Below are 24,622 nucleotides of genomic sequence, written 5' to 3'. Positions count from 1 at the left end.
AGTTTTAACATTTCGTAGGTTTCAGAGACCGGTTCCTGTGCCACCGGGTTATGGAAGGTAAATATCCAAGGGTGGAATTGTGATGCTTGAACTAAAATGGCGCTGGTGCGCAATGTATTCTGGGAGTGCTCGGAGCCATGATGGATATTTACTTCATGCCGCAGTGAAACGCTGCACACATTTTGCTGAGTGTTAGATTCACGATGTTGAGAAAAAACATGCTTTCCAAACCTGGTATGCGGTCAAGGACATTTCTGCTGGGAAAGCTAACTTTGTTATGGTTTGCTACTGTTCTCCGTGGAGCGTGTTTTTAGAGAAGGGTGGCACTGCGCTTCTTTGGGGACGGGGGGGGGGGGGGGGGGGGGGAGGGCTCTCGATTGACCCAGCTGGCAACCGACGGCTGTTCCTCAACTGCGCAAGTGCAATTTCCAGAAGGTTCAAGAATTGATTCCCCTTTGTGGAGTGTGTATATATGCGGAAGCCCGGAGGGGGTCAGGTGAGACTTCAGGCGGAGAAGGACGCTTACGTCTGGCCCTCCTGTGAGCTTTGGTGCTCTCGGCCTGGCTGTTCCCGGGGTCTTCCAGCCGCTTCTGGGCGAGATGAGGAATTCTGTTACGCTCACGGTGATATATTTCCCTTTGAATTCTTTACTTCTGTGATTTATGTCCATATTATTTTTGTGAGTTATTTCTATGTACTTATAAGCCTTGAATAAATAGCCGTATAAGAGCTGATTATCTTCTAAGAATGCGTGGCTGTGAGTTATTGCATCTGTCTACGTTCAAAGTATTTGCTCTGTAATTGCATTGGTGATTTATGTTTGTTCCGTGCACTTTGGGGAGAGCAATACAATGGGTAAAAACGGTTCTGGTATTTAAACGGAAAAGTCTTTGCCACGGTTCTCGGAAGTAGATCACGGAAGAATGGTCCATATGTGGGGTCACAAGCCGACTAGGCCTGCAAGTTGCCAAAGTTTCACCTACTTTTGCAGTGAAACAAGTTCCCTTGGTTGGGTTTTCACAGCACTGTAGATTGAAGAAAGATGCAGCTGAAGACTTCAGCTCCTGGCAGTTCCTGCAGATCTTGCTGTTCCTGAGCCTCAGTCGCAGGGAAAAGAGGGAGGACGTCAAGGGAATCCTGCCGGCACTGGGACTGGTCACAAAGCTGGCAAACTGGCAATTCTACGATTCTGGTAGCTGTCTTCAAGCACACAAGCTGGTGTCCTTCTCCCTGGTCATTCGGTTTCCTGCAGCACTCGAGAATGGTGTGCAGGTGGCTTATGAATTGATTGGTCCTACCAACTCAAAGGAAGAAGTCGTCCTTGACGGGCTTCTCTGTCAAGATGAACTTGGCGATTCGGACCTGCAGCATAGTTTCACCGGGCAAACCAAAGATCCAGGAGTTGCAGCAGCCGTCCTCTTCGAGCTCGTCTTCGGTTCTTTCGTTCCAGTGGTCGACTCTGCCTTCCAGTCCAAGAGACTTGCATTTTAAACAGTTTTCTCCCATTTATTCCAGCCTAGCTGCTACTCACCCAGCAGGGTGGTTGTCCTTGCCGGACAGGCAGCCAGCCAATTACATGAGAGTGCATGCGGGTCTCCTAGGAGACCAAGCACATCGAGTTTCGGGCATCTCCCTCACTTCCTGCCCACCGCAGACACTCGGTCGCCAGAGGCAGTCTTCAGTCCTGAAGCCCGCCAAAAGGCATAGAAACAAAGGGACCAACCCTAGTTTGGTGCGCAGCGAAAAACTCTAGAAGGACCTTTCCAAAAGGAAATGGCGAAAAAAGACGGACCGGTTTAAACAAAGGAGGCTCAGACGCCATCTTGAAAAACATGGCTCCTGCGATTTTTAGCTACCAGTGTTCGCTGTCGGGAAAATTCATGGTAGTTCGTTATAAAACCACTGCCACCAGCCATTTCGAGAGGAAAAGGTAGCATTTGACCGCTAAATGAGTTTATAGACATAGGGGATACTAGGTACCCTCTCAAGCGCTTATTGCAAGATAGTGTGTGCTGGGTCTAGGAATTTAAAAAGACTAGTAAAGTCAATTTAACTTTACATTCTCTGGGAAACAGTAGTTTATCCTAGAGAAAGTGTTTAAACCTTGGGAGATCCTAATAGGCTTTCCTGTGTCACTGCACTGAGGGTGCTATGTGACACATAAAAAGATGATGCCTATGGAGTGGTCTAAAACTCCAAAATAAAAAATACACGAGAGAGTGGGAAAAATGGCTCACACTCCAGGTAAAAAATCAAGTCTTCAAAACCAGACAAAGTTGCTGGGGGTCTCAAGGTGAAGGGAATTGCCACATTTATGAGAATTCTCCCTAACAATTAGGTTTTACCTACCTAGAATAACGGAGTCATTCATAAAGTATAACACTGGGTTTTGCTTTCCTTGTTCTGTTTTAGGCTGCCCCAATTTGCTGATGCCTCCTTGAAAAAGTATGAGTTTATGTACCTTGAGTTAGCTGTGTGCCATCCTAAATTAAGTTACTGCTCATCTCAATCCATTTCACAGATCTCAAAAGAACCTGCAATTGAATCATCCTTAGGTTTTACTCACCTAGCATAACTCTGTTATCACAAAAGTAGTTATACATTTTTTTTTGAATAGTGGAACATTTATTCAAGGTACAGTAAAACTAGATTGTCCAGTTAACCGATTATGTTATTTCTTGCTGAGCATCACGGTACAACTGTTCAGGTCCACTACCCTGATATTACTGAATGTAATCTGAAAGTAACCATTGGTTTTACTCCCCAGGAATAGGTGTGTCCTATACTGAATACTGAATCTGTTTAAAAAGGTTTGATTTTCCTAGAGCTAAAGTTAGGTGTTCCAAATAAGGCAATATGCTTTGGTTGGTGTACCTTCAAGCATTGTGTTGCGTTTCTTTTGTATAATGTGTTTATGACATTGACCAATATTTACCCCAAGACTTAACTTGGACTAATTGTATTTAAAAATAAACCTTAATCTGTTAGAATACCTCTGGTTGTCAGTGTTTCAAATGATTAATTTGTGTCCACTAGATTATTTGTACTGGCCTACAACCCTCTCCCTCCTAATATAAGCCTGGCTGCTCTGTCTACTACGCTACCCCCAGAGGGGTGTAGATAGTCAGTTTCCCAGCAGAAAAAAGTGTTATACAATTTAAAACCTATGGGGGAAACCAGCAATGCCAAAGCAAATAAGGTTGAGAAGAGTAGCCTTTAGAAAACCAGGATACCCAAAGTCAAGTGGATAGTTCTTGTTCGGTTGCAGTTCTTCAGAGATAGTTATTCAGTCAGTAGTTCTTGAAGAATTCCAGCAGCTCAAGAGGAGCCTAGCTGATGGTACACAAGCTGCAATGCCTGCACTAGTGAGTTGAGGTAAACTCTAGACTGGTGAAAACAGCGCTTCCCAAGCAAGTAAGCACCAAAAAAAAAAAAAAAAAAGAAACACGGTAGTTACACCCCAACCCCCACAGTACCTTTGATTAAGATTTTACAGCTGATTTCCTTCCTAATGCAGACCCAGATTCCTGCTCCTTGGTCGTGGTGATGAAAGGGGGGCCTTTGGCAGGCTTCTGCGGCATCACTCTGGAGAGGGACTCGGCAGCAATGGATTCCACTCACTTCAGCAGCTCTTTGTGGTTTTGGCAACTTTCTCGGTGCAAAGGAGGACCGAATATCCCTGGTTGGATTTTCCTCAGTCACTCAGTCCTGAGCTCTGGTGAGGGGGACTTTTGACGAAGAATTCTTGCTTCTGTAGGACCCCACGGATGCCTGCAAAGTTACAGCCGGATTCGTTCTTTGGAAGACTATGCACTCTATAATAGTCCAGCAAGTCGGGGGTTGAGCCAAAATGAAGCATGTCTCAGGGCTAGTTGGTCCCACCAGCCTAAGCAAGGAAGTCATCCTTGGCGGATCCTCTGTCAATGTGAAAATGGGGTTGCACAGCTGCAAGGCTTCACCGGTGCTTTTGCGGGCCTTGAAGGTGCTGCTGGCATCTCTGCTCATCCTCTTCGTCAGATGTCTTGTTCCAGTGGTCAACTGTAGTCCCAAAATCCTCGCCTTTTATGCCGGATTTCATTCATTCACAGGCATACAGCTGTCAATCACCTGGGGGTTGGCTGTCCTCCAGGCCAGCCATGCGCCCACTTACAACTTGTTTCGGCCAAAGGAGAGTGAAGCTTCTCCTGCCTTCCCAGACACACGTGAGCCTGGGCGGGCTTCAAGGCTGAAACCCACCAAAGGCAACACACACAAAGGACTCAAACGTAGTCTAAACCATCAAGTAAAAAGAAGGAACGGAAAATGACGAAAAAAGATCGGACCATTTTGGAAAAATTATCACCTGAAAAATCAGCCTGCTAGTACACTGCACAAAAAGGTAGCAAAAAGTAAACCTTGCCACCAGCCATTTAAGTCAGTCAGTGTAACAAAATGTTAAATGAGAAGTGGGATAATGAGTTCCTATATGTAACCCCCCGAGCACTCCACATAGGGTGGTGTGTGCAAGACCCACAAAAAGAGAACGTAAGATGGATAGAAGTGCTCACTATTGTTGGGAACTGTAGTTCCCACAAGAAAATTAACTTTAAGGGTAGTCCAAGGTACTTCTCAGTGGCACTGCACAGAGGGTGCTGTGGGTCACTATGCAAAAGCAGATGCCTATGGAGTTTACCAGACTCCATTAAACAGTAATAATTAAAATTCGAAGTTAGAAAAGGGAGTGGTAAAAAAAAAAAACAAAAATGCCCACTTACTCAGTTGATTAAAATCAAAAAGGTCTAGAGTTCAGCAGAAGTGCTAGGGGTCTCAGGTTAAAGGGAATTAGCACAGAAACGGAACATTCTCCCCAACAGTCTACAAAGCTATCAATGGTCTTGCTCTTCAGTACCTGTCCGATTGTCTCTGATTAATCTTACTCATCTTCCCTCCGATCCTTCTCTGCACTCAACCTCACCTTGCCATACCCTCCCTGTACCTCCCGTCAGTTCAGCTCTTTCTCCCTACTCGCCCCTCTCCACTGGGACTCGCTGCCCACAACAATCAAGGCAAGCCCAACTGTCTCCCTTTAAAGCACTTGCCCCTTAAGCTAACATTAACTTTCAAAGTCACCAGTTTTCTTATACATATTTTTTCACCGTTTGTTTTGTGCCACTTTTTACACCATTAAACTATCTCACCACGTGTTCTCTTTGTGCTATTGTAAAGGAACCATTTGTGTTGATGCCTCCATCCATAAATGTGTTATTGTAAGCCATTTCTGATAGAAATTGACATCCCCGTTTTTCAAATAACTACAAGTGCTAGGCGTTTCACACATTCATTCGTTTGAAAAACACATGGATTCAAATCTATCATCGTAACTTTACTTCGGTGCTAGACCATAAAAGCACAGTGCATCAAGTAAACATACACAAAGAACAATACATCAGGTTAAAAGATATTGAAAAAGTTAAAATCTGCATCTCCTAGTATTCATTAAAAATAGGTCTAAAAAAAAGCGCATGTCTAAAGTTCAAGAAGTTTCAATCCAATAAAAATTCAGAAAGTCTTACACCAGCTAAAAGGCGTTGCTTAAGCATCTCTACCTCCTCCACTATGCCTTCTCAATATAGGTTGATACAGCGAAAATAACAATTGAAATTTCTTACTTGCATAGTTCAGAAGAAACTATGTGGCGAATGCCTCAATTTTTCAAACAATTTTTATTTCTCCTGCGAATATCACTGTACATCGGGCACCATAACAACACATTTTGTAAAGTCTCTACCGTGCCCTGGCAAAATGGGAAGAAATCTAGCTCATAATTTTTCCACCAAGCTGTAACTATAGCTAGGGGCAAAATGCTGATTTACATTTTAAAATATAAAACATTAAACAAGAATTTCAAGATTCATTCAGTACCAGAAGAATGGCGTCACCAAATGATCTGATCAAAGGCCCATCATGTTGCCAGTCCTGTGCTTTAGGTTATCAGACAGTCTGGAGTTGTAGTCTTTATTTCAACTGAATTAATATGGCCACATATCAACGGAGTTCCAAAACAAAAGCATTGTGACTAGAATCATGGCGTTCCAGTGACATGAAGCCACGTGGGCTGCAAGGGAGCGTTCCAAACGAGATGGATGTGGTGGTTTAAAAGCGACCGAAATGTGCAGCGCTCACATTACCTTCTAAGAGGAAGACTGCTTGCTTTCTGAAAATCTTCACCAGTGTGTCGTCCAACTCGATTTCCTGAAGCTTCGAAATTAGCTGCTCCTCATTCCGACACACCTTCTCCTGTGCATAAAGTCCGTCTGGCATGACCCGCTGCTGGCCCAGGCCAATCAGTGCCACCTCCACTGCCAACGACAAATAAGACTCCCCTTCTTCCAAGAACTTATGTGCAGGGAGGTGCAGGTATTCCAGAGATTTGCACTGCCCCAGATGCTCTGCAAAGTTTACAATAGGTTATTCAAACATTTCGTTTCTTTTTTTTACACTTTTCAATAATCAGGCCGTTACAAGTGCTCTAGTCAAAACAATGTAGGGGTGTGTCGTTTCCCTTTAAAACTATAAACTAGAAATTCAGAGAAGGAAGCTATACATGGTTTAATGATTTGGATGCAACCGGCTGCCTGCATTTTCTTCCTCTTCATGTAGTTATGATAAAGAATTCAATTTCGTGGGGGGAATAGGTAGCATATGGGCAATACAGCTTCTTGGCCACAGCAGAAAGCCCAGTAATTTAATCCCCTTCATCCCTACCAGAAATATAACAGCTACAGCAGAAATGCCATCAATCATTCATTACAAGCTATGTTCGCAGTAATTTCTTGGAAACAAAGACAGATTGTAGTCTTTATGCTGAGCTAGCGACAGCTTATTCTCATCTAGCGATGACCAATTTATGTTTACGAATACTGGGGAAAGGCCACAGAGGGAAAGGAGGGTAAAGTCATTGGGTTGGTCAGAAATAGAAGACAAACTCACGAAATAAAAGGCATGTTGGAATCCTCTGCACGTGCATTAAATCTTAATACACATTACCAATTTAACACATGTGGTCATTTGAGTATTTTCAGTGGCTTTGACCACGGACTCTGTGACCCCTTTAGTGCCAACTAGACAGCCTATCGGATGCAGTTTATACTGGTAATGTAGTTGCCACGCCGGATTCTTAATGACTTCTTACACTGGTAATTTAGAAAGACCATTTGAAATGCATTTCATTTTGGCAGCTGTGAATGTACAAATTAAATGGTGAAATTAGGACCAGATTATCACGTGGTATCGGATGGAAGAAAAATAAACACCACACAGTTTAGGGCAAAGTAGACAAAAGCAGCAATGGCAGTAGACCACTACCTAAACAAACATTTCACAGATGTGCACAAGAAAATGGACAATTGTTCAGTTATATCAAAGGTATTCCATTTTACCTGTGAAATCAGGGAATCCATGAAAGCTATCCTCATCCACCCTGCAAGCTTCCATTAGGCTACTGAACAGAGTGCCAATGGGATCCAACGGATGGCCAACCCAACCTTCAAGATTGGTTATTGAGGTTATACCTTTATGAAGCAGCTCTAGAATGTAGGACAAGAGAAAACAGACGAATGTTTAAAATTGCTGCTCTTAAGAAAATACATGCATCCTGTAGCACAAAAAAACACGTAGATCATTTTCAAATGCAAATCAGACTAGCATTGTTCCCTCATTGCTAATCCGCCCATAACCTCCACAATTGGCTTTTAAAGTGCTACGAAGATGCACGTTTAACCGATCAAGGTTTTGGCTCTCCATTTAAGACACTTCACATACAGCGGCATGTAATATATCTGAAAGGATGGCTAGCTGCAAAAAGCCGTAGCAATTCAAGACACGTTTTAGAAGTAGAGCCTAGAGAAAATGAAATATATGCATTCAACCTGCATAAATAAAATAGGAGCTGAAGGCAGAACTAAATATTTGAGCTATACATTCTAAACAGGTCATCTTTCCAAAGACAATATAAAGAAATGCATATGTAAAGTTTGCACTGTTGTCTAGAGTACTGTGTGGTTATTTGAAATTTCTAGTTACACTATGGATTATAGAAGCCCAAACCAGAAACAAATCCATCAATACAATTCTTGCATTGATCATTTCTGCAATTTTACACTGGTACAGAAACAAGTGCCATTTATCAACATCACATGAAGGTTCCATACCAGGCAGTGACATCTTAAATACTGTTAAGGAATAATTGGCAAATGTCTGAAATGCATACAACCAATGCAATAGTTTAGAAACCAAAACAGTGCACATGTGTCTACTCAATACCTATAGATTTATTAGAGAGCTATGAGGGACTTACCTCCTTGCCATAGGTCTACGTGCCGGTAAAGAAACAAATGCCCCATTCCTTGGTGCACCAATACAAATTCTCAGTATCAAAATAAAACTCAAATCTATTACTCAAAGTAGGTGACGGGGCAGCAGACCCAGTTTTTCGAGAATGTGCTCTTCTCAAATCAACGTTTTTAGTTTGTCCTCTCCATTAATTCAGTCTCCTCACACAACCCCTCCTCCCACTCCAAGTAAATTCTTGAATGAAACATTAATAAGGTTACTCACCGTAGTGACCACCTTACTCCTCGTCCATAGTCCCCTTACCCCCATACTTCTGGACATTCCTCCATCCTGTGGGACGGGATTGGAGCACTTTGTAAAAGCATCAACATTTTGCAAAAATGTTGTCCTTCCTCTTTTTACACAGGGTGCCGCACGCGGCCGTAACACCGCCCACCTTAGTTCTGCCCAGCGCATCGCCCATCAGTCCTTTTCTATCGCCAGGTCAGAGACCTTTAAGCAATAATAGAGGAACCTTATTAGAGGAGACGGCTGGCGGGCGTATGGAGGAAAGGAGACTATGGACTAGGAGTAAGGTGGTCACTACAGTGAGTAACCTTATTATACTCCTACGTCCCATACCCTTTCCTCCATACTTATGGGAGATTCCCAAGCACTCCTCACAGGAACTACGGGTGGATGGAAACCCCCCCCCCCCCCCCACTGAAAAAGGTTCTTCAGCACAGCCTGACCAAACTGAGCATCAGATCTGGAGGTCAGGTCCAAACAGTAGTGTTTACAAAAAGCCGATGGGGAGGCCCAAGTAACCGCTTTTGCGATGGTCTCCCAGGGGACATATTTGTGAAAGGCCACCGCAGCTGTCTTGCCCCGTACCAGGTGTGCATTACCCTTTAGGAGGCTGGAGACCCTGAACAGTGTAAGACTCCGTAATACAAGCAGCGATCCATCTGGAGATAGTCGCTTTAGAGGTCCGTTTACCTTGTGGATTACCAAAGGTCACCAATAGTTGAGAGGAAGTCCTAAATTCAGATGTTCTGTCCAGATAGAACTTAAGAGCTCTTCTAGCTTCCAAGCAATGAAAAACCCTCTCCGCTTCTGAAGCTGGGTTTGGAAAGAAGACAGGAAGGGAGATTACAATTCAGATGGAAATCAGAAACCACCTTCAGTAGGAAAGAAGGATTTGTCCTTAGGACCACCTTATCCTTGCGGAAAACCAAAAAGGGATGCTCCACCGACAGCTTGGAGCTCACTCACACGCCTTGCCGAGGTAACTGCGACCAAAATACACCTTCCACAAAAGGTGCTTAAGATCTACCATGGCCATTGGTTCAAACGGCTTATGGCACAATGCCGTAAGGACCACATTCGTGTTAGACCCGCAAAGTGTCTCTTAACCCCTGCAATTGACAGTGCATAAGAGCACTGGTCTGTTGATAGATAGTCGGCAACAACCGAAAGATAAGTTCTGCCTGACTCTGCTAGGTGAAAAACGAAAGACAGCACAGTGTCAATCGTAGCCACCCTGGGATCCAGCTGTTTGGCTAAGCACCAGTGACAGAACCAAAGCCATTTGCTTCTGTACCGAGACATTGTCGAGGGCTTCCTGGATAATGCGCATGTTGTCAGCTGACAGATTGAGATGCTCTAAAGATCTGAACTCCGGCACCATGCCGCCAAGCTGAACGATTATGGGGAGGGGTGCCACAGCTGCCGATCCCTCTGGTGAAGCAGATCGGGAACCAACGGGAGCCTGATCGGTGCACACACTGACAGATGTTGAAGCTCTGAAAACCAGAACCTGGCCGACCACCACTGAGCTATGAGCAGAAGAGAACAGTTCACCATATTACTCAGCTTGCAAATCGTCCGATGAATCAGAGGCAGAGGCGGGAAAGCATAGGCCCTCATGTTGTGCAAAGGAATCTCGAGAGCATCCCCAAGAGAGGAGGCTCCAAGCCCATTTCTGGAGGCACACAGAGGAAGTTTGTTTGCAGATGTTGCAAAGAGGTCCACTTCCGGAGTGCCCCCACACAGGAATATCAGAGAGGACCTCTGCTTTCAATTCCCACTCGTAGCTGACCATTTTTCGTCGACTGAGGGCATCTGCCGAGACATTCAGCTGGCCCGGGATGTGTACTACTACCAGCCAGACGCCATGCTGAACCGCCCATTCCCAAATCCGAATGGCCAGATCCACAAGAGGAGACTTGGTGCTCCCCTGCTTGTTGATGTAAAACATTGACGCCACATTTTCCGTGCAGACACAAACCACTTTGTTGGCAATGACCAGCCTGAACCCCTTGAGCGCCAGGAAAAATCGCCAGAAGCTCTGGATGATTTATGTGACATAACTGGTCATGGGGCGACCAGAGGTCGGAGACCTGAAGAAGATCCAACGTGGCACCCCACCCCAAAAGAGAGGAGTACGTTGTGATAGTCACCATCGGAGCAGGGTCTTGAAAACCCACACCCACCGACAGGTTGCTGAGAGACTACCACCACACCAGGTCCACTCATGAAAGCCGGAATCAATATATTCTTGGAGTCCAGATCCACAGCCTGACGCCAACAATTTCAAAGAGCCATTTGCGTCCGCCTCATCTTGAGCAGAGGAAGAGCCAATACGCATGAGGCCATGAGACCCAGAAGCCTCTGGAACCACCAGGCTGACATGCTCTCCGACTGCGCAAACATCCGACACATGGCCAACAGATCCGTCATTCTGTCCCCGGTCAGGTAAACTCTGCAGTCGATCGTGTTCCAATGAAAACCCAGGAAAGTTAAGTCGAGAGACCGTCATGAAAGAATTCCACCAGTTCACCGACAGCCCAAGGTGGAACAGGAGCTGGAGGAGAGACTGAAGATTGTTAGAGGCTTTCAGCTGGCAAGGACTGCACAACAGCCAAAATACAGATACACATGATACCCTGAAGCCGAAGATAAGCTGCGATAACCGGCATCATCTTCGTAAAGACAAGCGGTGCCGAGCTGAGGCCAAAAGGGAGCACTCGGAACTGAAAGTGCTTCTCCCCCACAGAAAACCGTAGGTATCTCCGGTGTGGATTCCATTCCAGATCAGGATATGCATATACGCATCCTGACGGTCCACCACACTGAGCCAATCACCCTTCTGTAAAGAGGACTTCATCTGACCAGGCGTCATCTTGAATTTCTCTTGGGGTAGAAAAATAAAGATTGACTTGGGAAAGGTCTAGGACGGTGCGCAGGCCAGCCCAAGTGGATTTGGGCACCGTAAACAGCCAGGAGTAGAAGCCCTCCCCTCGCTCCCGAAGGGGAACAGGTTTCACAGCTCTGAGATCCAGTAATTTCAGAATCTCAGCTCTGAGGGAGGGCAATCCAGATTGCTGGAAGGGAGGACTGATGGGTGGGGAAGGGGTAAGCGGAAGCCCGCCCGAGCGACTGACGAGAACCACCGGTCCTCGGTGATAGTCTGCCACACCTCCCAATGAGACTCCATGCATCCTCTCACCGGGGCCTCGTGCAAGCACAGAAAACCCTAATTTTGCTGGTTTCTCGGTGGCAGGAAGGAGGAAGCCTGAGGAGGAAGCTGAGAAGCGTGAGAAAAACCAACTCCGTTGCTGCCTTTGGCGGGAATTTCCCAAACGGGTGTCAACCCTGCAGGATTTTCGATCCAGAAAACCCCCGAAACCAGAGGAAGGCTGAGGCTGCAACAACTATCTCGGTGTACTAAAAGTGGTTTTACAAGGACAGACAAGGACTTGGCGGTCTGAGTGCTGTCCTTCGCTTTGGTCAGCTCAACGTCTGTTGAAGAATGAAAGAGCTCCTTGCCATCAAAGGGCAGGTCCAAAACCTTAACCTGCACCTCCTTAGAGAACTTGGTGGCGTGCAGCCAAGGCTGACGCGAGGGATCCACGCCAAGCATAAGGCCCCTGGCCGAGTGTCGCCATGATGCGCCGCAGCCTCCAGCAGATTCTGTGCCAGGACACTGGCATCTGACAATCCAGCCTTGAAATTCTCAAGCTTTTCAGCAGGAATAAATGCCTCCAACTCCAACAGACCTTTCCACATTTTCATATTCGCCCCTGCTAACACCAGCTCTGCATTGGCTTGACGCAATTGCAGGGCTGAGTTAGCGAAAATGTTCCTCCCAAGGGAGTCAAGAAGCTTATCCTCTTTGCCCAGAGCCTGTGTAGTCGTCGTAGAAGAGGATGCCGCAGGCCTTGCTGGCAAAGTGGCCGTAGCCACTACTGTGGACGAGGGGGGTGGACATGACACTAAGGCCACCTCTTCGGAAGAATGGAGCCTGGGGCGCGCGTCAATTTTCTTGTTGACAAACAGTCCAGTGTGTGGATTCTCCCAGACTCTACGGACCTTGGCCAAAACGTCCTTCTGCAAGAACAAGCCGTTACGCTCCGAAGGAGACAAGGTGAACGCTCCGAAGGAGACAAGGTGAACGCCCCCGAAATCACGCCCTCCTGCGGGGCGGGTGTCTCAGGTACTGGAACATCCAACAGACACATGTCTAGCACCCGGTCGTGAAAGGCTCTGATAGAGTGGGGCTGGTCTTCGCTGTCCTGATCGCCCTGTGCTTCGTCCGACAGGTACGGATCAGCCTGAATCGCATCAGGCACCACAATGGCCTTGTCCACCACAATGGCCTTGTCCACTGGGGACAATAGAGGCACGGGTGGCAGAGTCGGGGGAGGCCCGGCAGGCAAAGGCCGTGTCGGCGGAACCACTGGAACCGACGACGCAGGCGGGCATATCTCCCTAAACAAGCCTCAAAAGTACTCCTTCATGGGGTCGGAACGCATACGTTTTTGATACTTGCTGAAAAAAGCACCCTCTGCTAACGATTTAGGCGCGACCGGAGGCGGCCTCTCATGAGGGGAGTAATTCCAGGGACGCAAGGGAGAGGGTTGCCAAGACTGCCCTTCCACAGTCAGGTCCAGATAAATCAAGGGTGCCGATGCTGTAGGCAGCGAGAGATTGTGCGGTAGGGGCATCCGAGCGTTCCAGTCATAAACTGGATGAAACGGATGTGCACACGGAAACCAATGTCACCCACAGAACCACCCCCTACACCTAGGGCTGACGGCATAGTCATAAGGGATGTATCCAAAATGGCTGCCGTGGTCTTGGCGGGAACGGCCACCATTTTGTCAGCAACTGAGGACTGCAACATGTGAGGAAGTGAAGCAGGGATCCCACAGCGGGCAAGGGGGTGTGGGGGGTCTTCATTTTAGCCTTAACACAAGGAACCTCGGCCGAGCCGGTAATGTGTGGCCTAGGATGTTTCTGTGACATGCTAATAGCCAAACTAGCCTTCACAGGAAGGACCTCAGCATTACCCAGAATTACGGTTCAAAACCTCACTCCTTGCCCCCTCAACAGATCTGGAGTCACCGCAAGAGCGGGAACGATTAGGAACACACCTCACTGACAAGACAAACAGGCCTCTGTTGGTCACCTTCGCCTCTAAACGAGGGACCTCGGACCAGAGTCCGGTAAAAGCCTCTTCACGTCGGGCCTCAAACTCCGTTCGGTATCAACAACCTCAATCGAGTCCTCGGGGCATACCCCAGTGTTTCTATGGGAAGCTCCAATCAAGGAGGCCTAGGAGCAAGCTCTGGTACCCAACGCTTCAGTAGAACTGGGCCCACAAACAGCCGCCACATGAGGGGCCTCGGAATGTAATCTGGTGTAGATAGGCCCCTTACGGAGATCCTCAGAGAAAACTCTGGTACACTTTTTAGGCCTAGGCGGCACCTCAGGGCAAGCCCTGGTAACAGAGCTTTTGACGCTCCTATCAGACCGGGAAGGAGCCCCCATGACCGGGGTACCCTAAAAAGTAAAGAACTCACCGGGCGTTTCTTCTCATCGAAGGATTGCAAATGCATAGGGTGCGCTGAAACACCACCTCCCACCGCTCTAAACTACGTTGAAGCACCCGGACCGAAAGGGAATTGCAATAAACGTACGAGTCCCACCAGTGGTCAGGACCCAAACACTCTAAACAAAGAGGATGGGGATCCGCCCTAGCGGAGCGTCGCTGACCGAAGAAGAATTTGGAAAGTCTAGCTGAAACGACAGACTGACTACCACGCGATCACTAAGCAAGAGCCAGAGAGGAGGAAACTGGAAGAAAAAGTCTTCCGCTGATGGAAGTGCGTCCAGTCTCGAACGAGCAGAGAAAAGGACTGATGGGCGATGCGCTGAACAGAGTTAAGGTGGGCAGGGTTACGGCCGTGTGCGGTACCCTGCGTAAAAAGAGAGGCAGGACAACATTTTTGCAAAATTGTTATGCTTTTACAAAGTGCTACGGCCCCGTCCCACAGGACGGAGGAATGTCCATAAGTATGGGGGAACAGGGACGGGACGTAGGAGTAAATGGATTTAAGAGCTGGAGAATTTGTCGGTATTCTACGAGTTCGTTAAAAATTCAGAACACAATGGGCAAAAGCCATCTACATGCTCATCACTGCATTTAAATCCGGTTCCCGAAGTACATAGGAATTTTCAGCTCATTTTATTACCCATTTTCCTAGATTTCAGTATGCCAATTCAATACCATTGCATGATGCCATATTTGAATTTAACGCGCCACTCGCCTGTGGGCCTCAGAGCGCATATGCAAAAGAAAACAAAACGAGAGCTGGAACTACACAGATGAAGTCAAAGGATCAGACATTTTTCGGCAAAAATTAGCCTGCCAAGTTGAAAAGAAGAGTTTTGATCGCTTTCTTAAAGACAGCTAAAGAGGAAAGACCTTGTTGCCAAGGAAAGAACATTCTATTCTTGTGGGGGATATGTGTCAAAGCAAGTGCCACCAAATTTCATCAATCAAAAACGAGGTGGAACCAAAGAGTGGTTGTCATTAGAGCACAAAACTCTTGTTGGTTGTTTCACAGGCTCTTTATCAGATACTGAGGGTCCAATGAGTTCCAGTGTCTAAGGGTCAACATATGTCGGATTCTCTGTTTGATCGGGAGCCAACGGAGGCTCCTTCTAGAATCCGAGACACCGTCAGATTTTGTTATTCCAAAAATAGCTCTGACTGCGCCATTCTCAGTGGTCTGGAGGTGGCATAGATTGGCTTGTGATGTTCCAGTAAGTAAACTATCGCAGTAGTCCAAATGTGAGTTGACGAGTGCAGTGGCCAGCGAGGATCTGTTTTTTCATGTCAAGATAGGGTCAAAATGAATTCTCATTTCATTCCCTTCACTTCAACCTTGGAGATCCCGAGCTCTTTTGCTGGACTTGGGATGTTTTTAATTTTAACCCTGGAGCGAGTGAATCTTTTTCTCACTCGTGTTTTTACCAGATATGGATTTTGTGTTTTCACTGTTTTTGGAGTCTGACAAACTCCATAGGCATCTGCTTTTTTTGTATGGTGACACATAGCACCTTCAGTGCAGTGTCACAGAAATCCCTTTAGATTTCGCATAAGGTTTTAATACCTTTTCTTGTGTGAACTACAGTTCCCAAGAATAGTAAAGTGAAATTGACTTTACTTAACTTTTCTCTGTGTAGGTCCAGCATACATCATCTTATGGGGAGTGCTAGGGGGTTACCTAGTAGCCCTTTACCCTACTCCCTGATGTAACATGGTTATGTTACCCTCACTACTCTAAATGGCTGGTGGCAGTGGTTTAATTTTTCCTACCATTGTGCTTTTCTACTGCAGGCTGAACCCTCAGCTGTAGTACACCACCCATTGCTGACCATTTCATCAAAATGGTCAGTCTTCATTTTCTGTTTGTGATGTCTTTCTTGGGTTTTACTCTGAGTTGACAGATTTTAGCCCTTTGTCTGGTCTTTGGCGGGTTTCAGCCCTGAAGCCCACTCCTGGCTCCAGTGTGTCTGGAAGGACAGGATGTGAGGGAGGGTCCCAAAACTCCAGTTTTTTGTCTCTAGGAATGCCTGAATGCAACTAGTCCTCATTATCTGGCTGTCCTTTTTGGACAGTTGGCGATTGACAGCTGAGGATGTGCATGAATGGGAGAAACCTGCTTAAAAGGAGAGGGTTTTGGGACTACATGCAGAGTCAGCCACTGGGAGAAACAACCGACGAAGAAACCGTGAACGAAGCAGCCTCCTGGACCTTTGAATTGCCCAATGAAGCCCTGCTGCTGTGCTGAACTCCTTTTTCACCTCGACAGAAGCTCCGGACGGAACCACTTCTCCCTTTGATTTAGCAGGACCAACTAACGCCGAGATGAACTGCACTGGACCACCATCCCCGACTTGCTGTGCCTCCGCGTTGCTTCGGAAGCCCAATGCCAGCGGTCAAGTGTCCTTAGTCGAGTGCCATGTCTGCGTGGTAAGAATCTGGCTAGAAGCTCCAGGAGACTCACGAAGCAGGACCTCCAGATCCAGAGTCCCCTCACAAGAGTGCTGCACCGAGGGAGCAAAGAGTCCAACCGGTATCCAAGATCCACAATGGTGCTGTTTGCTAAGCGCGGCAGAACCGGAGAGCGCCAATAGCTGCCGACGACCTCCCAAGTACCACCGCAGGAGCCCTCCAGAAAGCCTTCTTGTACCCACGATTGAGGTTCAAGAACCAGGGTCTGCACCACTGTAGCAAGACCGAATCCAGCTGGACCACTTTTCTTCAAACCAGAGGTACTGTTTAGGCTTGGGGTACATACTTTATTGCCCTTTAGCTGCACTTTTCTTAGTTGGGAATTGCATTGGTTTACCTTTTAGAGTTGATTTCAACTCTCTTCTCACAGGATTAACAGCTTGTGACCCTACAAGTGATTCTTCTAAAGACTAACTTTGTGCCAGACTGATCTAAGAAGTGCATCAGAGCCATTGACTGTGTCCCAAATGACTTTGGCTGTCCTGGCTCCCTGAAGACTCTTCTAGTCCATTGACTGATACCGTTTGTCCCTCAGATAGTAGCTTGTAGACTGTTAGTGCTGGGAAAGGCTTATCTAGATTTCGTTGGAAGATTTAGTTGTCCTCACATATACTGAGAAAGTGTCTAACCATTTTCCTTCCCCAACTTTCCCTTTCTGCAACCTGAGAATCTGCAAAGTATAACTAGTGTGATGTATATATGCCATTACTGTCCTTGTGATTGCAGTCACCTCAGGGTGCAAGAATGGCGTATGAAGCATATCCATATTATCCACCAATTAGTTTTGATTCGGAAACGTAATTTAAAGGTAAATTTACATTGTTACAACAAATTGCCTTTTAAAAGAATGCTCATTTAAAAATTGATGTTAATTAAATATTTAAAACTGAAGCCTTGAGTGTATTACTTGGCTACTTGTATCTATGGATTCATCTGTACAGCTCCACAGCTCAAAGTTACCCCTCTTGAGATACGCCTGGCTGCTCAGTTACACAACCAACTTGTGTAGTACAGACCTATACCAAAAGATGGGTTACTTAATACCAAGCAGATTTGTGCAGTTTCACACAGTGTGATGGCCTCAATTCTTACCCAACACTAATCTTAGGGTGTAATTTGATGACATAGCCACAGGAAGAGCGTATACTCGAAACATGTTCCATAGACAATTTAGAGCCAAAAATGAAACCTAGTGTTTTAACTGTCTCACTGACAGGGATACAACTGCCCACGATGGAAAAAGGGAGTGCATGGTTTAAAGTTTAAGTGGGGGCCAGATGCAACAATGAAGCTGTCTTAAGTGCAATCGAATTGCAGGCCATCCAAGTTTGGATTTCAGAGTAGATGTTATTCAGGGTCGTATCATCATCCATATAAGTTCCAGTCAATTAGAGCAAGATTGGGGAATGGGGGGTCATCTGCTTAATTAACATATTGGCCATCCAGTCCGTCAAGGAGATAAAGTACAGGCCTGATGTTGAATAGGGTGGGAGAAAGGCAAGATCCCCACAGCACTCTGCACATGGTGGAAATGGGGGAGGCAGTGGCTTTCCTGGCAGTAACTCAATGTTCTAGGTCGCAAAAATGATAAAAATCCATGAGGATGCTTTCTGTGAGCAATTTTGTTTTCTAGTTTTTCTTGAAGGAAGCTATGATCAATGAGGTCAAATGCAGCAGAAAGGTCCAACAGCTTTAACAATGCTGGATGGCCTTTTTCTACAATAGTAGTGATGTTAGATTTAAGATCGAGGAGTGCCGTCTCAGTTCCATGTTGTGCCCTGAAGCACGATTGATGGGTGCCTAGAATCAAATCGCACTCCACAAAACTTTGCATTTGTACATAGGCAACCCAATCAATCTTCAGGTGGAATGGCACGTTGGTGATAGTATGATCTAAGGTGCTCTTCTTGATTAAAGGAGTTACCAAAGCATCCTTGAGTGCAGAAGGTACCGTACCGTCTCTGAAAGGCAATCATTTTGGTGATCCAGGGAGTACGATTTCTGAAGGAGAGACTAAGACAATTCAACGTAGCAACTAGGGTACCCTTAGTCTTTAGTAAATAGGACTCCACAATAGTGTGTTGACCAAAGAAAGGGGACAATACTTCTAAACACAGCAAAGAAGCACCACATTTATAACCCACATATGATCCTTGGCCCAAACTTCAAATTATATTAACATTGAAGACATCTGAACTCCTGTTGGAGATAAGGCTGGCCAAGACTGAGGAAAGGGGACTTTGGACTAGGAATAAATCCGTTTCTGAAGTGAGTGACATGCTTACTCCAAGTCCATGCCCTGCCCCCCTTCATCCATTTGGGGATGACAAATCATCCCAACAAAAACACTGATAAAATACAGGAAGGATAGCATTAAAATACATAAGGTAAAATGTGACCTAGGAAAGCTTGGCCAAGTGCGCACCAGCATTGGAACTGGTGTTCATGGGGTAACATGTGCAAAAGACCTGCTGAATTGCCACATGGCTGTCTTAAAAATATCCTTCAGAGACGTATCACAGATGGACTACTGAAGAGGATAGGAGAATGAATGACCTTAAAGGAACTTTCCAGACTGTGAAGCACTCTAGACTGCATCTACTTGTAGCTTTTAGATATGGAACATGAATATGTCCTTGATAAGGGACAAAACTGTTTAGGGGAACATAAGCTCTTAGTACTTGCCAGATAAACCTTTAGAGCCCTACTTACGTAGAAGTTATGGAGAGATTTATTCTTCAAATTCCACATTCACAAGTCTCCTATTCTTAATCAGTGCTTGTATCAAATGTCAGAATTATCTGGATCACTTCAACACTCTTGAAAGCTTGAACCTGAAAATATCCAATGACCATCAATTTCTTCAGTGAATTGTGGGTGGATAGGCAATCATAGCTGCCAGCAAAAGGCAAACTGAGGTCATATTTTTCACACAATGGATCACCTTAAGAGTGGGCCTGGCTCCCCACCACTCGTGAGGGCCAGGTCAGCAATAGTTTGACTGCTGGCCAATATTCTAGCACTCCTTGGTTGGCTTGCAACTCCCATCAGGTCCAGATAGCTCACTATCGGCTAGCGTTTGGTCTCAGGGTTTCCCCTCAAGGCTGTTGTGGCTTGAGAACCACAACACTTGGACCCAAGCAACCAATGCCATAAACAACCTTATCCTGGCTGCCTTACTCCTTTGCAACTAGTGTAACTGTTCTCTCCAGAAAGGCTGGCTGGCTCTGAAAAGCATTAGGAAGTGCCAGATGACCTCAGCCACTTGGCAGTTCCAAATGCCTTAAGTTTGGTATTTCTCTGGATCAAAGAGGCAAGGGACCGAGTCCTCAGGTTTGTTTTGTCCAATCTTCCAACATTTACCTGGTTCCTTGCTCAGGTGTTTCTCCAACCTCTCCTCCCTTCACTTGAGTTTCCCTTAATGTTCCTCCTTTGCCCCTCCAAAGTTCTCTCCTCTTTTCTTTTTCCTTTTCCTTCCCCTGATCTTTACCACTGACCTGCCCTCAGAAACCTATCTTCTTTCCTCCCCTCATTTTCTTGCCCTATGCCTTCATGGTGACCTTCCTTCTGATCACAGTCTGCCTGAACCTCCCGCAACTTCCCGTCTGGTGCTTCCTTTATACCACCCCTTTCGATTTAAATGGATGTGATTGAGTCATTGAAGGCACCTGCCCGCTGAATGACGAATGGCCTCTTGAATGGGTAGCGCCCGACCAACATGGAGCCTCCAATCAAAGTTTGTTATTCAGTGCCTCTATTGCCGTCCTGCAGATAAGTTTCACGGTTTAAGCTATGATCAGGACCTGGGCAACTGTATGCTTGTGGTAAGGTTCTCTTCTTGCAAGATGCCCTACTCTTGGGCGCCTGCAACTCTGCTCACAAGTCATATGCCCAAAACTGAGCATCTGTTCACATCAGATGCTCTGAAAAGCAACATTGTTGGGGCTGTAGGTAGAAGGAAGAGGCCTTGGGGATCCCCATTTACCACCTCAAGGAAGACCACATCCCCAGCCTAGAGGGTTCCAGGAGCCCTTCTACCTGATATAGTGCTATACATGACCACACAAAATAGGAAAGTAAAATAGATGGTCTTGATAGGACCCTATGGACACAAATCAATTCTGAAGGACCCGTTCAACGCTGGATGTGGTAAACCACACAATTAAGGATTGTACATCTAAAGGATTGGAGTGGATCAACAATTGAGACCATACACCTGGTGTACAACCTGGTATGTTTACAGGTTTCTTGGGGATCTGTTTCTAGCTAGACTTTGTCTGTACACTTACAGTCCAAGAAGTCCACAGAGGATGTCCTCACTGATCAACCTACTAGGCACATCAGCTGAGGGGTTAGGCCAAGAATCAGGCCCCAGTTTTGACAGGGAGGTAGTTAACTGGAGAACCATTTCAGGTGTTTATAGGGTGCTTCATGCGCGATTCCTCCATGCTGTAATAGAAGTCACTACCCAACTTAATGGTACAGGTCAATTTTCTGACCTGATGAAAACATGAACTGCAAGCTTGCCCCTTGTCAGAAGCGCATGCTAAATGTAGGTCAAATTACAACACACTGTTGGGCCACACAAGAGCTCAACATCATGCGACAAATTGACCCACATCTGAATTTGTGCAGAACCTTTGCAAGCATAGTGACTGGAAGGAGCAGTGTGCTTTACTTACCCAAGAAGTAGAATTCATCCCCAACTGAGGCTTTGTTCCCTGCTTTTAACTGCTCACCAACAGAGTGGTGTGTTCCTTATTTGCTAAAGGGACAACCGGATGCAAAAAGACATTAACCAAAGGCCCTGTAAGAGCAGAGGAGGTAGACTCAAAACCTCTGACACATGTTTACAAGTGTAGTGGCCCCTACGGTGGAGGAGGAGCAGCTTTGCCCCAATTAATGACCCAGAGAGCCACACATGGTGCGAGTAGGGAATGATGTGTATCTCATGAGGTTTCAATTGATGGCCTAATATTAAGAAATTGTGTCAATGGGAGGAAGCCCTCACTGGCAAGCTTATCATTGAGGTCATCAATAATGCCATTTGTGATGGAAACTTTAATGCCCTGTTCGTCTGAGCAGTGCATGGCAGTGGTGCCAGTTATGGTTGCATAGCCTACCATAACTGCCAAATCTCTTCCCCTTTACCAAAGTTTTTCATTGAATTTCAATGGTTTTTATAATTGAAGCGGTTTCATAATTCGTAAAATAAAAAACTAAAATCAGCTAGGCAAAATAATGTTATTGAGGATTTACAGAAAGAAAAAAAACACTTTCTGGTAAGTATTCCGAGAGTCTGCATATAAGAATTGTGAATATCAATGGAGGTTCCCAGGATTGAATACTAGTTTTATTGCAGGAACAGCGAAATTGTGTTACTGGATTGCATTTTTCACTATCAAAGTATGCCATATTTGGCATTACATTTTCGGAAAATCCCTTTTGGCAAAAGACTGACCCAAACCTTGATCATGATGACCTGCTTTTAAAAGGATAATGGTATTATTAAACTTAAGGATTGTTGTAAATATTTCTAAAACTATTCAAACCCAAGGATGACCAATATCAAAATATTGAAGCTTCTTTTATAAATGCTTATGTCAAGGGCTTGGTCTCAGAAAAGCCACTATTCAATGTTTACTATAAAATTAGAAATCATACTGCACATATCTACAACCATGTCTTCTTTGCAACAGAGTCAGAAAGCAAGAGTATTTCTGTACAGACCATAATGGCGATGATCTTTGAAAAGAAATCACCCCAATTACAGCATTTTTCACAAAGACATTACAGTCAGTCACAAATTGAACAGCAGCTGAGAAGCCTGCACAACCGAAGATGTGCTTATTTAGTGTCAAAACCAGAACTTGCAAGCTGCGGAAGTCAATGGTGTATGAGCAAAATGGAATGTTGGAATCAGTGAGTCACTACCCGAGAGCCAAATTCTGCTCATCGAGCAATAACACTAAATGCTCCAGATAAGATTTTGAAGTGGGAGTATTTTACTCCCTGTATTTTAAAGTTGGGAGTACAATTATTTTTTTAGGGAGCAAAAAGGTTAGTCACGTTCCCAATGGGAGTATTTTATAAGTGAGTAAAAAGGTTTTAACTAAATCAGAAAGGTTTTTGCACTAAATATTTCTTTGCACCTAGTTATTCATGCAGATTAAAAAGATAAATGTTTACCTCTTCAGATCAGGCAGGAATAGTAGTTTTTCTGTTGTATTATGCATGCTACTGGTCCAAACGTATACATGAATCTAGCTGTATGGGCCATGAAGCTAGCTGTATGGGTGAAAGCCGGGCACAAGCACCTATGTGTTTGTTTTCTGTTGGGGGTATTCTTACTCCCTATTTGTATTTTCTGGGAGTAATTTCCTATTTTTAGGGGATAAAAGTGACCGATAAACCTTATCTGGAGGGCTCATAACACCAGTGCAAAACCGGCTGCCAACACAAAGATCATAGATGGCTACAACAGACAAAGGCAGATTGTGCGTTCTAGTGAGCAGCACATGGCCTACCCTACTCCACAAGCTATGTAGCAAACACTAGTGGGATAGAAAGGTCCAGCTTGACCAAGGCATCAGGTGCCAGGGATAAAATCTGGAGTGCTTTCAACACAGTCGGTTGCTAGTAAAGTGCTTTGAGGTATGCAGGAGAAGGAAGAAAGCCTGACCAAGGTAGAAAAGTAAACCCGGATGGGTTGAGAAGGAAACCAGCAAGAAAGGGGGCAGCACAACATTTGTGGTAGATGCCATACTATGTCCATGTAACAAATGGTACATAGGGAACAAAATTCGCAAATTAAAGACTAGGATCCAAGACCACATTAGTGCCATTAAAAATCAAGACCAGAAGTATTATCTAGTAGCTGATTGGATGGAAGAAAATGACCAAACATTAGTTGAACCCATACAATGCACAGTTTTATTTGAAGTCAAATTGTCATCTAGGGGTGGTAGCAAAGAATTGAAACGGGAATGTGAAGCAACATTGTGTGCAGTAGTATCCTTCAGAAAACTACGGCAACTTTGACCTCCTGGCTATAGGAACCCAACCTTTGGTACAAGTCTGTACTACACATGTTGTTAGTGTGGCTGAGCAGCCAGGCTCATCTCAAAAGGGGTCAATGTGAGCAGTAGGGTTGTAACAGTTTCACAGTGACAGTTATTCAAATACACACTTCCACTCAAGGTTTCATGATTAAACAATTATTAATTTAACAGTCGGTTATATAAGCTTTCTTCAGACGGGAACAAAACGTACATTATAATACACTTCAAAACACTTAGTTTCTCTAAATCAGATGCTACCCATTGGGGATGACAAAGACACTTCCTACACCCTCAGGTGACTTAAATAGCCAGGATACTGTGGACATTGATTTATCACTGGTACAAAAATAGTTCATAAACAAGTAAGTACTTTTTTGAACCTTTCCAATGTCAAGTAAATTTAACCCTTTCCTGGGGGAAAAGTAATAGGCACAGGGTCAAAGGTAAGAAGAGTCTCAGGGAGCCAGGACCCCCAATGTTAGTTGAGCAAGTAAAAGTCTTCCACAATGTTTTTAGAAAAAGTTGTAGAAATAAGATTCACTTGAAGAGCCACAAGCTGGGAGGCTTATGAGGGGCAATGCTGCAAGGGCAACCAAGACAGGTCTCAACTGAGATCAAGTAAGGCTACACAAGAGGCAAGTTCTCCTAGACTTTACAGTACCTTTGGTAAGAAGAAATGGTCCCTGCTGGCTTCTGTTCCTATACAGCTCTGCAGATCCTTTTGTTCCTGTGACTTAGTGGGGACAAGAGGGAGGACGCCAGGGGAGTCCTGCACTGCAATGGGACAATGGAAGGTTATGGGCAGAAATTGGCAAACTTTAATTCAGCAGCACTTCAGTGTTTCAGATCCCCACATCTGACAGCAAATAGTAACACTGCGGTT

General features: G+C 45.4%; 1 protein-coding gene across 1 annotated transcript in view; it reads right to left on the bottom strand.

Annotated features, from left to right (window-relative positions):
* Nucleotides 1-24,622, bottom strand: part of ZSWIM6 (zinc finger SWIM-type containing 6) — a 402,232-nt gene that overhangs the window by 87,926 nt on the left and 289,684 nt on the right. Inside the window, exons 8-9 of the mRNA XM_069627333.1 lie at nt 7,419-7,565; nt 6,168-6,428 (exon numbers count right to left, since the gene is read on the bottom strand). Coding sequence (XP_069483434.1) covers nt 6,168-6,428; nt 7,419-7,565 — 408 coding nt within the window. The remainder of the gene's footprint in view (nt 1-6,167; nt 6,429-7,418; nt 7,566-24,622) is intronic.

Source organism: Ambystoma mexicanum, chromosome 6p (assembly GCF_040938575.1).
Source record: "Ambystoma mexicanum isolate Mex_15411 chromosome 6p, UKY_AmexF1_1, whole genome shotgun sequence".
NCBI classification, from domain to species: domain Eukaryota; kingdom Metazoa; phylum Chordata; class Amphibia; order Caudata; family Ambystomatidae; genus Ambystoma; species Ambystoma mexicanum.
This window is presented reverse-complemented; position numbering and strand designations above follow the sequence as displayed.